Source organism: Cheilinus undulatus, linkage group 21 (assembly GCF_018320785.1).
Source record: "Cheilinus undulatus linkage group 21, ASM1832078v1, whole genome shotgun sequence".
In the NCBI taxonomy this organism is placed as follows: Eukaryota; Metazoa; Chordata; class Actinopteri; order Labriformes; family Labridae; genus Cheilinus; species Cheilinus undulatus.
Window position 1 is genome coordinate 38,490,470 of NC_054885.1, and position 14,219 is coordinate 38,504,688.

General features: G+C 35.8%; 2 protein-coding genes across 2 annotated transcripts; both read left to right on the top strand.

The window, feature by feature from the left end:
• The first annotated feature begins 998 nt into the window (after positions 1–998).
• On the top strand, positions 999–7,605 carry hirip3 (HIRA interacting protein 3). The gene is made up of 8 exons (XM_041817006.1): positions 999–1,119; positions 1,825–1,945; positions 2,058–2,211; positions 3,541–3,921; positions 4,013–4,185; positions 4,388–4,535; positions 5,111–5,209; positions 6,981–7,605. The coding sequence occupies exons 1-8, from the start codon at positions 1,043–1,045 to the stop codon at positions 7,160–7,162; spliced, it is 1,335 nt and encodes a 444-aa protein (XP_041672940.1). The 5' UTR covers positions 999–1,042; the 3' UTR covers positions 7,163–7,605.
• Positions 7,606–8,812: 1,207 nt separating this feature from the next.
• Positions 8,813–13,633, top strand: antkmt (adenine nucleotide translocase lysine methyltransferase). The gene is given in 6 exon segments (XM_041817043.1): positions 8,813–8,897; positions 10,010–10,173; positions 10,657–10,761; positions 10,844–10,984; positions 11,753–11,803; positions 12,651–13,633. Coding segments are annotated over 5 exon segments (687 nt in total). The 5' UTR covers positions 8,813–8,897; positions 10,010–10,011; the 3' UTR covers positions 12,879–13,633.
• The last annotated feature ends 586 nt before the right edge of the window (positions 13,634–14,219 follow it).

Below are 14,219 nucleotides of genomic sequence, written 5' to 3' on the forward strand. Positions count from 1 at the left end.
TGTACAGAAATATTGCCAGTTCTTTATGCAGGTTAGACAAGGTGCAGGAGTTTGCCTGCAGGTTTAGATAATTTAAAACAAGATATGAATAATTGAATACAATTACCTGTTAATTGCTTATTGTTAGAAATATACACAAAAAATATAATGCACAATATTATTAGAAACTTCGTTATAAATTATAAATAGGAATAAAAAGTATGTATGCTTTTCAACTTTCAACTGCTTCAAGTTAACTGAAATTAAACAAATAAATAAAAACTAAGTTTTACAAAAAAATTTAAAGTAGCTTAAACTTAATTCTGTGCTTACAAATTAACTAAATTGAAACAAAACTGGAGACAGATCTCCTTAGTTTTGGTATTTGACCCAGCTATGCTAACTGAGATGAACTACCAGGAGTGTAAGATGGGCTTATTTGATAGAGGAAGATCATACACAAGGGTAATTTAAGTCCTTGAGTTGTATTCAAACATCAAATTAAAATCCGACTAAAGCTGAGGAGAAGCTTATTTGAACGTATTTTTATTTATTTATTTATTTATTTTTTGTTATTGTATGTTTAGTTTTAATATTTTCCTCTGACAAGAATATCATATTGCTGAAAAAATAAAAGTACCACTGAAACATATAAAACTTAAACTAAAAAACATTTTGTAACATTATTTCCCGATAAAAACTGAAATAAAATATTTAAAAACATTAAAAACGAAACTGAAATTTGAAACACAAAATAAAAGCTAAATAAGAATAAAAAGAATGAAGGCTATTATAACCTTGGCATGCCACATATAAACATATATAAATATCTATATCTATAATTTTTTTAAATATAATTTTATTTTTAAAAAACTCACTTTGAATAATTTGATAATAATATATTAACCAAAGTCTTTTGTGACATTTGTTAACAGGTTAATAATCAATACAGGCCCTAAAGTTCGATTTTGAAAGGGCGTGAAGTTGGTCTGACGTCACTTCCTGGTTCGTCTGCGGGAGGGGAGGGTTCTCTGCCGCCAAAAAGGAACCCAAACAGTTCAAAATGACGTTAACAGAGAATGAGAAAAGAAATATCCGCACGTTTGTGTGTGAACAGCTCCGAGATGAGGACGATTTAAGGTAAAGTGGAGCCCCTTTTTCTTTATAAAGGGATTTTTGATGTTGATGGTGTCACACAGAACTGATCCGATGTATTTGTGCTGTTTAGAGTTTATGGTAAGTGATGCTAGCTTTAAAATTTGGCCAGCGACTTTAAAAAAGGAAACATACTAATTAAACACACTCTCAATAGTCCTTTTAAACACGTGCTTCATTGAACGGCAGCACTACACCTGTTGTCTTTTAAAAGTTACTATGCTGAAAAAAGTAAGGAGGAAAAATCAGCAGTAGTACGATCTTAATCATAACACTAAACTGTTCACCACTTCTACATCCAGAGTGCCAAAAAGACTATTCCTGATTCCCTCAAGTCTAATTTTAACTAATTCTACCAAATTATTTACAATTTGTATAAATCTTACTGATAGAAAAATGTGCGTCGCTCATTGTTAGAAGTGTTATTCTTATTTTTGTCGGTGGAGACGGACATTGTTTTTTAGTGTTATGGACGGCGTGTCCATTTTGATTATGTATTTACTACATGTAGGTTTTATTTTGTTTTTCTATTTTACTAAGTGCGTTATTTTTAAATAATAGAGACAACTACTCTTCAGAATTCTGTTATATGCTTATGTGAGATACTTAAAATGCAAACGGATCATGCTGGCTCCTGCGAGTCCCAGCCTCCTTTGTGAACCTTGATGTATCCTTTATCCTTCATTTCAGCACCTTGACTTTGGGAATCCTAAAGAAGCGATACCTGGCTCATATGAGATGTGACTCGTTAACTTCAGATGCCAAATCTTTCATGAAACAGGCCGTTACAGAGGAGCTGGTCAAAATGCAGGTGTCTGGATTCTTCCTTTACTGTTTATATTCTCGTATATTTATTAAAAATCTTAGAAGAAGAAACATTTTGAAACATGTCCTTCCGTGTCATCTTTTTTTATTCCTATAAGGATAGTGAAGGTGATGAGAAAGAGTTGGAGAAGAAAAGCCATCAAAAGAAGCGAAAAAGAGAGAAGGAAAATGGTGATGAGGGGATAAATGGGAGAGAGGATGAAGATGAATCCAAGGCAAAGAAATCCCGTCATCACTCAAGCTCTTCATCTGGTAAATAATGCTTTCTGTGTAGAGAGATACCTATAGATTAGCTAATGTGTCCTCTTTTCAACTATGATGAAAAATAACTTGGGCCATTGTTAGAAGTTAAACATTCACTGTCTGAACCGTGTGTCCCTGTGGTTTGAAAAACAAATGTTTTTCAGTCCTTGGGGGCATTGTGTGTGTTTTTCTTTTGTCCAAACATCAGATAAAAACAGAAAAAATACTATTTACAGTCATAAAGGAATACAGAAACCCTCTTACATGATGTTTGGCACATATGTTTAGAATGGGATGAATAATTCATTATTTGATGAAATGGCTTCCAGTCAAATACATTTGTTAGTGTGTCTGCAGGGTCTTAAAAAGTAATAAAAGTTGATAAATCCATCCATCCATCCATCTTCTTTACCGCTTATCCTGTTCAGGGGTGCTGGAGCCCATCCCAGCTGTCATTTGGCAGGACTGGTTGCCAGTTACTCACAAGGCTGACATATAGAGACAGTCAAACAGGCACACTCACATTCACACCTACAGCCAATTTAGAGCCACCAGTTAACCTAATGAGCCTGTTGAGCATACCTGCACAGGGAGAACATGTAAACTCCACACAGAAAGGCCAGGGAAGCAAACCAGGGACCTTCTTACTGTGAGGCAACAGTGCAAACCCCTCCGCCACCATGCAGCCCAGTTGATAAATCAATTTAGCAAAAATTATTGATTTTAAAAAGTCTTGAATGCAAGACCATAAGGTCTTAAATGTTGTAGCTGTTTAAATTTTACATTTGTCAGAAAAGGTCATCAGGAATCTTTGGTCTGAACTGGGCTTAAAAGAAAGCTTTAGTTGTATACTAAAAGAAATACCATCTGCATTACTTTGGCTATCTTGCCACATTTTATCTCAAACATTCACATAACTGTGTCACTGATGTAGCTGGTTAGAAATGTAAGATGCAGTGGGTACTTGAAATATATCAAAAGGGTCTTAAAAAGGTATTAAATTTGATAGTAGATATTCTGTATATACCCTGCTGTTGTAGAAATAAAAGTGAAGTCAATCTAGCAGTCCTAGCATGTTGTCAAGGCTTATTCTCCTTTTTTTAATGGAGAACGCAGGAAATCATTCCTGACTCCTACTATCTCATCATCTTTTGGAATCAGGATAATTGACTCTAATTTTTAAGAGGAACAAAAAATGTCATGTTAAACCATTATTCCTGCGTGGATTTCCTGTGTAAATGACCTGATCTCTTTGTCCCAGCTAAGGTCTATGAGTTTTATTCAAGTATTTTTGCATCAATAAGCAGTAACAATTGTCTTATCTTCTGTTAATAACAGAGTCGAATGATAAAGAGGACCACAAAACACAGAGCAAGAAAAATAACAAAGAAGAAAATGTTGAATCATGTTCAGAGGATGAGGAGCAAGCAGTGAAAAAAACCCAGAGAAAGAAGAACAAACTTAAGAGCGATAGTGACGACTCTTCAGATGAGGAAATGAATAATGAGACGGGACAGAAAGGGAGTGAAGGGGAAGAAAGTGACAGTGACAATGGAAAGGATAAAAAGAAAGAAAAGGATGATGAGACGGGAAGCAGTAAAGAAAGTCGACGAAAGAAAACACCCCAGACTGATGATGAGAACGAATCTGACAGCGATGGGGAGTCAGAAACGAGCGTCAGTGCCAACAGAAACGACTCATCTGATGACAGCGAAAAAGGTGACTTATACACATGCAAACTTAAATATCTCACAATTACGTGTTTATTCTTGTGACAACCTTTTTTTGTCTGTTTGTGTGACTTTTGCAGAAGAAAAATCCTCAGCTGACAAGAAAAAAGAAGATTCAGACTCCGATTCATCATCACTTCAGTCTTCAGAGGATGAAGAGGAGAATGGGAGAGTAAATAGAAATGAAGAAAAGAAAACAAACAAAGAGAAGAGCACCAAAAAATCAAAGAAAGGCAACACCGACCGTCAAAGGGTAAGCCTCTAGAGTGATATTACTTATCTGAATCAGAAGAATCTGGTTTTGACAAGCCTTTAACATTCAGATGTTTGTTTTTAAGTCTGTAGTTTCACTGTTCTGCTCATGTCTCCTGTTGATGCTAAGTGACTCTGATGGATGATGTTTATGATGTAAATTCTTGCTGATATTTTGTGTTTTTTTTTTTCTATTCCTGAAGGATCTAGAAAAATCAGTTGCCAGGCTGAAACGTTACATTTCTCTGTGTGGTGTTCGTCTGCATTACAAGAAGCTCCTCAGCAGCTGCCACTCTGTTCAGTCCCAGATCACTGTTCTTAAGAACAAGCTTGAAGAGCTTGGTGTCGACGGTCAGTGAGTGTTTAAGACCGTACCAAACATTCTGGGCAGTCTAGTAAAATTTCTATTAAAGTATAGTAACGTTTGAAACAATTAAAGGGATTCTTTGTGAATAGATTTCACTTTCTCTGTGAATCTTTTCAGCTTTCAGCTGTATGCACGCTCAAAGAAAAGTGGGCACCCAGAGTGCAGAGCATTAACTTTCCATAAACTTACTAATTTAAATAAAGATTTATGTTACCAGTCAAACCATTTCTAAGTGTTAATTAATGAAAAATGCTACTTTACAGCCAACAAACCAGGATTACCCTCTACACTTGCTTTGTGGTCTTCCCCTCTGACTGACCTTTGTGTTGTTTTAATGCTCTCTGCCTTTTCGAATCTTTGAGAATTGTTAACAGTATGATGGATTACATGTGTCTGAGGGTCTAATAAAAGTCACAAGACCACTGTAGTAGACTTTTCAGTATGTTTGGTTGAACACAGCATGAAAAATCTGCACCAGAATTCAGCTGCACTCAGGGAATTATTCAATAAAGAGAAAATTTTGCCTGAAATGTTTTTTTTTTTTTTTCTTTTCTAATAGGTCAACCGAGTATTAAAAAATGCAAAAAAGTTCGAAAGAAGAGAGAGAAAGCTCAGGAGCTGGCTGAGCTTGACACCAACAACATCATTGAAACTAAAGGTAGCTTTTGTATCTTTTTTAACAGCTTTCATGTTAACTCTTTTCAGGTTACTGGACGAAAACAGTTGTTCACAAGTACTTTTTATTCATGGCCAAGCCAGATTTTACTGTATATGTCATCCAAATTTGCTCATCACAGACACATTAGCTTTAAGTACACTGCTGTGGCTAGAGCTCACATGATTCTTAAACATGAATCACTTCAAAATACTAGTGAATGTTAATTTGTTAATTAATAATAATTATTTTTTTCTACAAAAACCATTAACAGTTGCACTTTTTGCTCATATTTAGATCTCTACAGCTTTCCTATCGTAATTGTGTCTGATCTTGACCTGTTTTCCTGCCTGACCGATCAATTTCATACAAAACAACCAAAAAGTATTGAACGATATATAATAGAAAATGATTGCTTTAATGTGATGTATTGGTCAGAGGCATGTTGTGTAAATATTCTTGAAAAGTCTTAAATAGTCTTAATTTGCACATGTGAAATTTGAGGCCTTAAAAAAAGTCTGATTTTTACCCCAGAGAGGTCTTAGACTTTAGAAAGCACTTTGACAAAGACGTGTCTTTATTCAATCACTGTAAATTCACTTAATCTGACACGTCAGATGGATTTGTTTCACACATCCATCTGGAATACCTTCCATACATGGCGTTGGGAAAGGGCAAAGCCTTTCAAAAAAAACTCGGAGGGTGATTGGATGAACATTCTGTCTGTCACATCTTCACGGGCCAATCAGAGCAACAAAACACGTGACATGGAAGCCCCAATTAGAGGTGCACCACTACTGATGAGTAACATACAGAACTTTATAACATGAACCATGGCGACTGTAGACATGTCAGTACACGGCTTTTGTCGTTTTTGGAAAAAAGAAAACAACTCAATCCTGTTATTTGTTCTTCTTTTAATGGAGAAATGTTGTCAAGTTCTGATAAAACCTATGCTTTAGCAGCATCCAGGCTAATCTCTTCCGCCATAACTGCACCGGCCTCTTGTTACTGCTTGCTTGCGTCACGACTACGTAGCGCCCAAGAGTACTGCCCCTCGATGCTGATTGGTCCTGTCGCTTTCTAACCAGGCCCAAACAGCTCAGATGGGAGCTTTGCAAGATGGATTTGCCAGTAAGAAACATGGAAACGGGTAAATCCATCTGCTTTGCAAGGTTAAAATTCATTCTGAACTGATGTAAAACACTACTCCACTTTTCTAGCATCAGGGCTGCTAGGTTGTCCGCTTAAAAATCTATGCAGCCCAAACTTACTTTGACAGTATTTTCTTGGGGAAAAAAAAGCATTTTTCTGCATTATGTATGCCAGAAATCAACAAATTTTGGCATTTATTAAACAAAAATACTTGGCTCTATACCATTTGACATTTCATAAACAATACATTAAATCTCTAAATTCAACTCTGGCCTGGTATACCTAAAAATCTCATATGCCCTTCATTTTGTTTTTTATCCTCTCGTGGTATTAAAAAGGTGGTAAAAAAGCTGCATTCATTTTTCTCAATTTAGGTCTTAAAAATGTCTTTAAAAGTCTTATATGTGATTTTTTTAAAAGTCTGTAGGAACGTTTGGTACATTAAAGTATAAAATAAAACTGTTTAAAACTGACATTCATTGATGTTGTTACCTGTGTAGTATTTTTCAAAAACGTCTGCTTTTTTACACTTGTTTTCCATTGATCTGTTTTTGTTCTTCACTTCTACCCTGAGAGATGCTCTGATATGAACATTGCAATGACAGTGTTCTCTTCTCAGGCCGACCTACACGCAGAGCAGCTGCACAGAAACGACACAGCCCTTTGCCCTCTGCACATGTGCGCGCTCTGAACTCGGGCTCTGACAGTGAACAGGAAAACAAAGCGCAAAGAGGAAACAGACGAGCGACCAACTGGGCCAACCTGAAAGGGATCATCAGTGATGACGCAGACAGCAACTAACACTGAGGCCGGCCACACACTACAGGGTTATAAGCTTGATTTGAGGCAAGATTTGCCTCCTGGACGATCGTGGGGTGTGTGGTTTCCAGTGATCTGACAGTCTGCCTGAGTTATCTAGTGTGTGCACTCAGAGGATTAGAGATGAAAAATCTTTGTCTTCATGTCTTTGGTCTCCCACGGTTTTAAAATCGTTTCAGATTTAAAAATCATCCAGTGTGTGGCCAGCCTAACACAGTTCCTCTTTGAGGTGTTCAAGAGGGTTTTGGATTTTTACATTCCTTAAACACGTCAAATTCAGTCTGTACAAATGACTTTGTTGCTTAATTTAATGGTGCTAAATGTTTCTAAAAGTTCATAAAATCTGTGTTTCTCCAAATTTTAATGTAAAGAAAATGTGTGTCAAAGATAATTAATTGTTGTTCAATTACAAATAAAAATACAAGTCAGTGTAAATTAATTTGTATGTTTTACTGTTTTCTTCTTAATGACACATTTTGATCTTTAGCTGTAGGCTTATCCAGACGATGTAGCACACTGTATTTATAATGCATAGATCCATCAGTTTAACGTAACAGGTCTTTTTTATTGCTGACCATGAGCTTCGTGTGGGATAAAACTGCTTCAGTACATCTTAAACCTCGAGTTTAAGTAGAGCAGAGCAACTGTAGGTATGAGCATTGTTCTCTAGAATTGTGTAAAGGAAATTATAAATGTTCAATTTGTAAAATATAAAGGACCTCAGAAGTTTTCACAAAGTCTTTTCTGTCTAGGGTCTGAAGGTAACAAAATGGTATCAAAAATGTGTAAATTTTGGGGATATATTTTTATACTGGTGAGAGTTTCAATGGAAATTTGCTTTGAATTTTATGGACATTTTCATGGGAATTCGGGTAAGTTGTATGAACGTTTGGGGAAATTTTCAGGCCTTTTCATGGAAATTGGTGAAATTTCATTTTTTGGAATTTGAGAGTGGGGGTGATCATTAAAATATTGATAGAATTTTCATGGACATTTCAGAGAATTTGGATGTTTTTCCATTTTCATTGACTTGGGGGAGAAATTTTTGGAGGACTTTGAATTTTTTCAGAAATTTACTTTTTTTTTGTGTGTGTGTGTGGGGATGCAGTGTTGAGGCTTTACGATGAAGTTCATCTGAAACATTTGTTGGCTTTTTATGGGATACCTTACAATTATGTGTAAGAATTTTCACAGAAGCATCAGGTAATTTCTTTACAATTCTAAGGAATTTCTGAGGATTATGGAAAGAATATCCAACAAATTCCTGTTCAAAGACAAGGATGATGTTTTAACTTATCCCATCCTACTTATCCTAACTTAGTGTGAAAAATTGCATTCCAAACAAAAGCTCAGAGGGGTCAATAAAAAAATTTTCTTTCTTTAAATCGCTGGTAAAATCAAGGTTGAAAACAAATATAAAACTAAAAATAATAGTAGAATCAAATCATAGAGACCCCTGTCGTCAGAGTCCTGCTGATCAATCACAACACCCAGTGAGGTGCCGTGTTAGAACAATTTAACATTGAATTGTAATACATTGATATTTACAGGATGTAATCAAAATTGCAGAAACGCATTCCTGTTTATATGCTTTGAAGTTGTACGTATATCATGTCCGGAACTCTTCTCAGTAAGTCGTATCTACGGAATGTTTGGCTGACGGACTGGTCCTTGTGTATTAACGTGTCCCCCTGTGCTACTTCATGGATTCCTGCAGGTCAATGGGGTTTTAGTTTATTACAGAAATACTCGAAGAGTTATTACATGTTGGTGTTACCGATATCATTGTGTAAAGACTAAAGATAAATCTCAGTAGTATCACTGTGTTCTTGTTTAAAGTTAGACGATGTAAAGACGAATTAAACCGCATATTTGTGACCATCAACCTTCACTACATCAGACTGGGTAGTATTTAGAGGTTCGGTTCTTACTTATCGACAGTTTTGCGTAAATCAGATATCTTTAACAGCTTACTGAACAAACAGCTATATGTCAGCATACAGGTCACTGGAAAGGAAAGGTTTAAAATCAACATGAACTACTGTATATCAATACAAAGAAATGTTGTCGCAACATAAGTCTCTTTTGCAAACATAGATATAGATATATCTTAAATACTCAGTGTATTTTCAAGCCTTAGTTTCAGCCATAAGAAATTATGAATATCAGCCTTCACACTATCTAAACTGAACAATTTTATTCATTCTCTTTATTTATTCATGCAATGTCACTATGTGCAGGAATTTTATTGTAATTTTATATAAACCAATTCCTCCTTTACACTTGTCTGATGAATGCCAAGTAGTTTTTTTTTTTTTTAAATAACCAACCTCTGCACAGTATGCTAAGAGACTCCAAAAAGACTTGAGAAATATCAGTATTTGCCAGCTTATCAATGAATCAATACATCTTTATTTGTATGTGTTAATGTATAAAAATGTTCTTCAAGACACTACAAAAAAAGCAAATCCAGACGATGGTCTGTGTAATATTAATTACAAAGACAACATTAATTTGCCATGTGGTCAACACAGAGCAATATTTAGTAAAGTTACAGTGGTGAGGAAAAAACAGAACCAGACTCATGTTGACCAGTCACCTGCTGAAACTGTGGATTTAATACAAACCAGCACTACTCTCTCTCACATAATAGTTTTCACTTGAAAATGTGACAGTGGAGTGTAGGTAAAAGAAATTAAATGCTTTTTGATACAATGATTACAATTAAAGGGATTGTGTTTAAAACATGATATTGCAAGTTTTCACATTTTTTGTTACATTTGATCTATAATAAGATTTATTTTACCCTACTCCTTATTTTTCTTGCAGAAATGGACGATGACACACCAGAGGAGGTCTTTGCGGATCTAAAGACGAGGAGCTTGGGAGCATGGGGTGTAGCTCAGATAGCTGCTGGCACTGGGCTCGCTGTCTACACTGTGTGGGTGGGGATCCTCCAACCAGGCTTCCGAAAAGTCCCCTTGAGGTTACAGGTAGGGTTGTCATGATACCAGATTTTCAAACTTTAGCATTGTACTTTTCAAATTCAAACAATGTTAACAATTGTTCCAGGAAAAATTTGAAGTCCTAAGAATGTAAAATTAGGTTATTTCTTGTTTTAAATGATCAAATATTGCAGGCACACTGACTAAATTGCACAAAATGAAAAAAAAATGCAGCTGTATTTTCAATTTGTGCAGGAGTTTGCTTGCAGTTGATGATGGCGTTGTTCATTTTCAGCATACCTGTCTTATGAAATAGATGCAGTGTTTAAAGTTTCAGAGACTTAGTGTTTTAAAACCAGGGATCAAATGAGTATCAGAGTATTTAAAATTTTGATGACTTAACCCACAGTTATTTTCAACATCTTCCTCATACTTGTTAAACATTTGATAGTCTTCTTTTACCATTTTTTTTAAAGGTTTTTCCCAAAACAAGTGTTTGAAACAAAAAAGCTAATTCAAATGTTTTTCAAGGTCCCATACATCCCTGCCAGTAAAGCTCAAGTACAAAATGTGATGACACTGCTGAAAGGTCGAAAGGGACAACTTGCAGATTTGGGCTCTGGCGATGGCCGCATTGTAAGTTTAATAAAACATCTTACTTCTTTCTTCTTTCATTGGCGGGTCTAAGGTTTAAGATGTCATTTCTATTCTCTCTCAGGTCTTGAAGGCCTGTGAGCAGGGTTTCACACCAGCTGTTGGTTATGAGCTTAACCCTTGGCTTGTTCGCCTCGCTCGCTTTCATGCGTGGAGAGCTGGCCACCATGAAAAAGTTTCTTACTGACGGGAAGATCTTTGGAAGGTACCAATTTTTAATTTTTCCTGATGTTTGAAATTAAAAACAGTGGGCTTCCACAGAATTCTTGGCTCTATGAGTCCATTCCAATATCCACAACTGTAGATTTTCATACTACAATTCTCTCATTACATTCTTTCATATTCAGTCCTCTTTTTTGCCCTCCATCAAAGACCCCAGGACACACAAAAGATATGCCAGCCACCAGTGAATAACAACATTCTGGGGTACCAGTGGCCTTGAATTTAGTACAGTATCTGTAGTCCTTGATGTAGTCCAAAGGACTTCTTTCCTGCTTGTCATTACCCCCTCTCCCACTCACTTTCTCCCTGATTTCTGATTCTGTCCACTGTCTTAACTTGACTGAAGGTATAATTTTAAAAATCACAAAATTTATCTGGAAAAAATAGACAATAATAATGTTATCATTATGGGAAAATCCCAATTTAACCTGATGCAAATAATTCATGTACTCTAGGCTACAGTTAGATGGTGCCTTAGTTAGAACTTTGTGCAACAGTAGCAGCAACAATAGCACACATTATTGGAGCTCCATGTTATAAATGTTATTGCATACATATTTGATGTTGCTTTGTAAGGATCATTTCTACCAGTAATTTTACATAATATGGGTTTAAATCTTTTAGTAACAATGAGCACAGAAAATTCCACACTACTCTCAGCAAAAAACATAAACCCCCCAAAAGCTATTTGAATTTTTTTTTAAATAATTATTGTCTTTTATTCTGTTGCCTGTCTTGTTTCTCATCACAGGTTGACTTGTCACAGTGCAGGAATGTCACAGTGTTCTTGGCCCCAAGTGTTGTGAGTAATATTACAAATACATGTCTATAAGCATTGTAATTTAGAGCATCTTTAATTCAATAAAAGGGAATGAGTATATTATATGACTTTTGGTTCTTCTCATATTTTACATTTTAAAAGCAGCTTTCTTTTAAAAGTTGTCTGTTAGAGCATAACTGAGATCTAGGTATATTCAGGTGCATTAGTACATCTTTATTTTCAGTGCATTTAAAGGGATACGTCAACATTTTGGCAAATTCGCACATTGCCATAATTTCTATAGTCTTAGTAAAAGGTTTGTTACCTTTAGTTGTCGGTGCAAGCTGTTTTAGATCGCCGCTGCAGAGTTCGGACCTGCTGTGCCAACTGAATGTAAGCAGACGGTATCCCAGCTTTCCCTCATCAAACGCTATGAAATAATCACGTATACTTATGTAACATTACGACACATGAAGCAAATACTATTCTTGAGTAAACCACTGGGCGGAGTGACACAGTGCAGCAGCCATGTCTGGAGTGTAGTTCTGGCTTTGCATTTAGCTTTAAAACATCTCTGTCTTGTGATGTTCCATGATTATTTCATAGTGTGGTGAATGTACAGGTCACAACTTGTCCACGAGAGTGTTTTGGAGTTGTTGGATTGTGTATTTGATGAGTTTGATGGGGGAAAGCCGGAATACCGTCTGCTTACATTCAGTTGGCACAGCAGGTCCGAACTCAGCAGCGGCGATCTAAAAACAGCTTGCACCGACAACTGAAGGTAACGAACCTATTACTAAGACTATAGAAATTATGGCAATGGATGAATTTGCCAAAATGTTGAAGTATCCCTTTAAGTTAATCAATTGTTGTTCTCTTCTCCTCACAGCTTTCATTGCTGCAGGATAAGTTGCTGGCTGAGCTTCCAGATGATGCCTTAGTCGTTGCTGGTCGTTTCCCCTTCCCTGATTGGACACCAAACAGGATAGAGGGACATGGCGTGGACAGAGCCTGGGCGTACAGCATGCAGACACTCAGAGGAGGCTCACAGAACAATGAGAAGCTCACAGTCACGGATAGAGACAATGGATTAACCAAGGAGGAAGGATCTACTTAAAGCTGCTTGAATGATAACCCAGTTTTTATTACTGTATCTTATTTATTTCACTATTTTATATAAAGAAAACTCATAAGAAGCTCTCATCATTGGAGCATTTACCTCATAATGTCTATCTAAACAGTTTTATTTATCTACAGCTGGATGTTTGCCAAATACTTTCACTGTTACAGTAGTCAAAAAATCGTCAATTTTAAAAGTCTGGCTTCTTCATGGACAAATTTTTAGATGTATAGGCAAAACAAGCTTTGCACCATTGCTGAACCAGAATCTCCCATGTGAAGGTTTCCATTTACATTGAAGCAATGCTGCACCTTTATCACTAGAATGGTGAAGTTTTTAGGGGATCGTCAGAATTGTTGCGAGTATTAAAAGTTTTACCATCAGCAGTGTTTTTACGTTTTCCCAGTGTGACCTCGCTTTATGTACTAATTATTATTCTTATCATTGCTTTGTCTTCCCTAAACATGCCAACATACTGTATGGTTAGATTGCTTTAGAGCAAATTTAAGAAGAAACCTACATTTTAAAAGCTTATGGATCATTGCCAAAGGTTTTTAAATGTATTTGTTTTCAGTAAGCAAATGTTTTCTTCCAAATGTAACAAACAGATTGTAACACGTTTAAACTTCGCATAGTCCATATTGTATAAAGAATAATACAATGACAACCTAATCTCTGTGTGTTGTGGTGTTTTTGGTAGTACATTTGTTTTGTTGTTGTGTTGACTATTAAAGTAAGGTCTTTAATCTATGCATGAACTTTGAAATGGTCTTTCTCATTCATTTATCATCAGCTCTCTGTAACCAGTAACATTGGTTGACAGTGTCTTGAAAAATTTTATATTTTTGTAAGCAGACACATAATGTTACTTATTATTAAAAGTGGTGTAACAAAATGGCAACATACTTAATGTTCTTAGTACACAAATCATTTTTAAACTGGCTAGCTAGGTAACTTACTTGTGAATATAAGAAACAAAGAGATGATTAAATGCCCTAATAAATGTGGATGACTAGCTATAATCATGACTAGCTTGACTCAAGCAATGTGGTTGGCTGGTCTACCTGAATTTATGTAGGCTACATTATATTTTCTTGACATAAGAATAGTGTTCACAAAAAATAAAGCCACATATTATGCACAAATGAATCTTGTCATTTTTCTTTTTATTTTGTTTGTGTAACTAGACTATAACATTAACACTTCTTAATACTTTATCTTATTGGCATTAACTCAACTGTTTTCTTGAGTATTTGTTAAAAACATGTAAATACTTTGAAATATGTTACCGGAGATGGTGTAATTATAATTATGACTAGCTTGACTGAGGCTAATATG

Excerpts from the sequence above, each read along its gene's own strand:
- hirip3 (XM_041817006.1), top strand. The coding sequence starts at position 1,043 with ATGACGTTAACAGAGAATGAGAAAAGAAATATCCGCACGTTTGTGTGT. Across the intron at positions 4,536-5,110 it reads TGAAGAGCTTGGTGTCGACG|GTCAACCGAGTATTAAAAAA; the intron begins GTCAGTGAGTGT and ends CTTTTCTAATAG. Across the intron at positions 5,210-6,980 it reads CAACATCATTGAAACTAAAG|GCCGACCTACACGCAGAGCA; the intron begins GTAGCTTTTGTA and ends TTCTCTTCTCAG.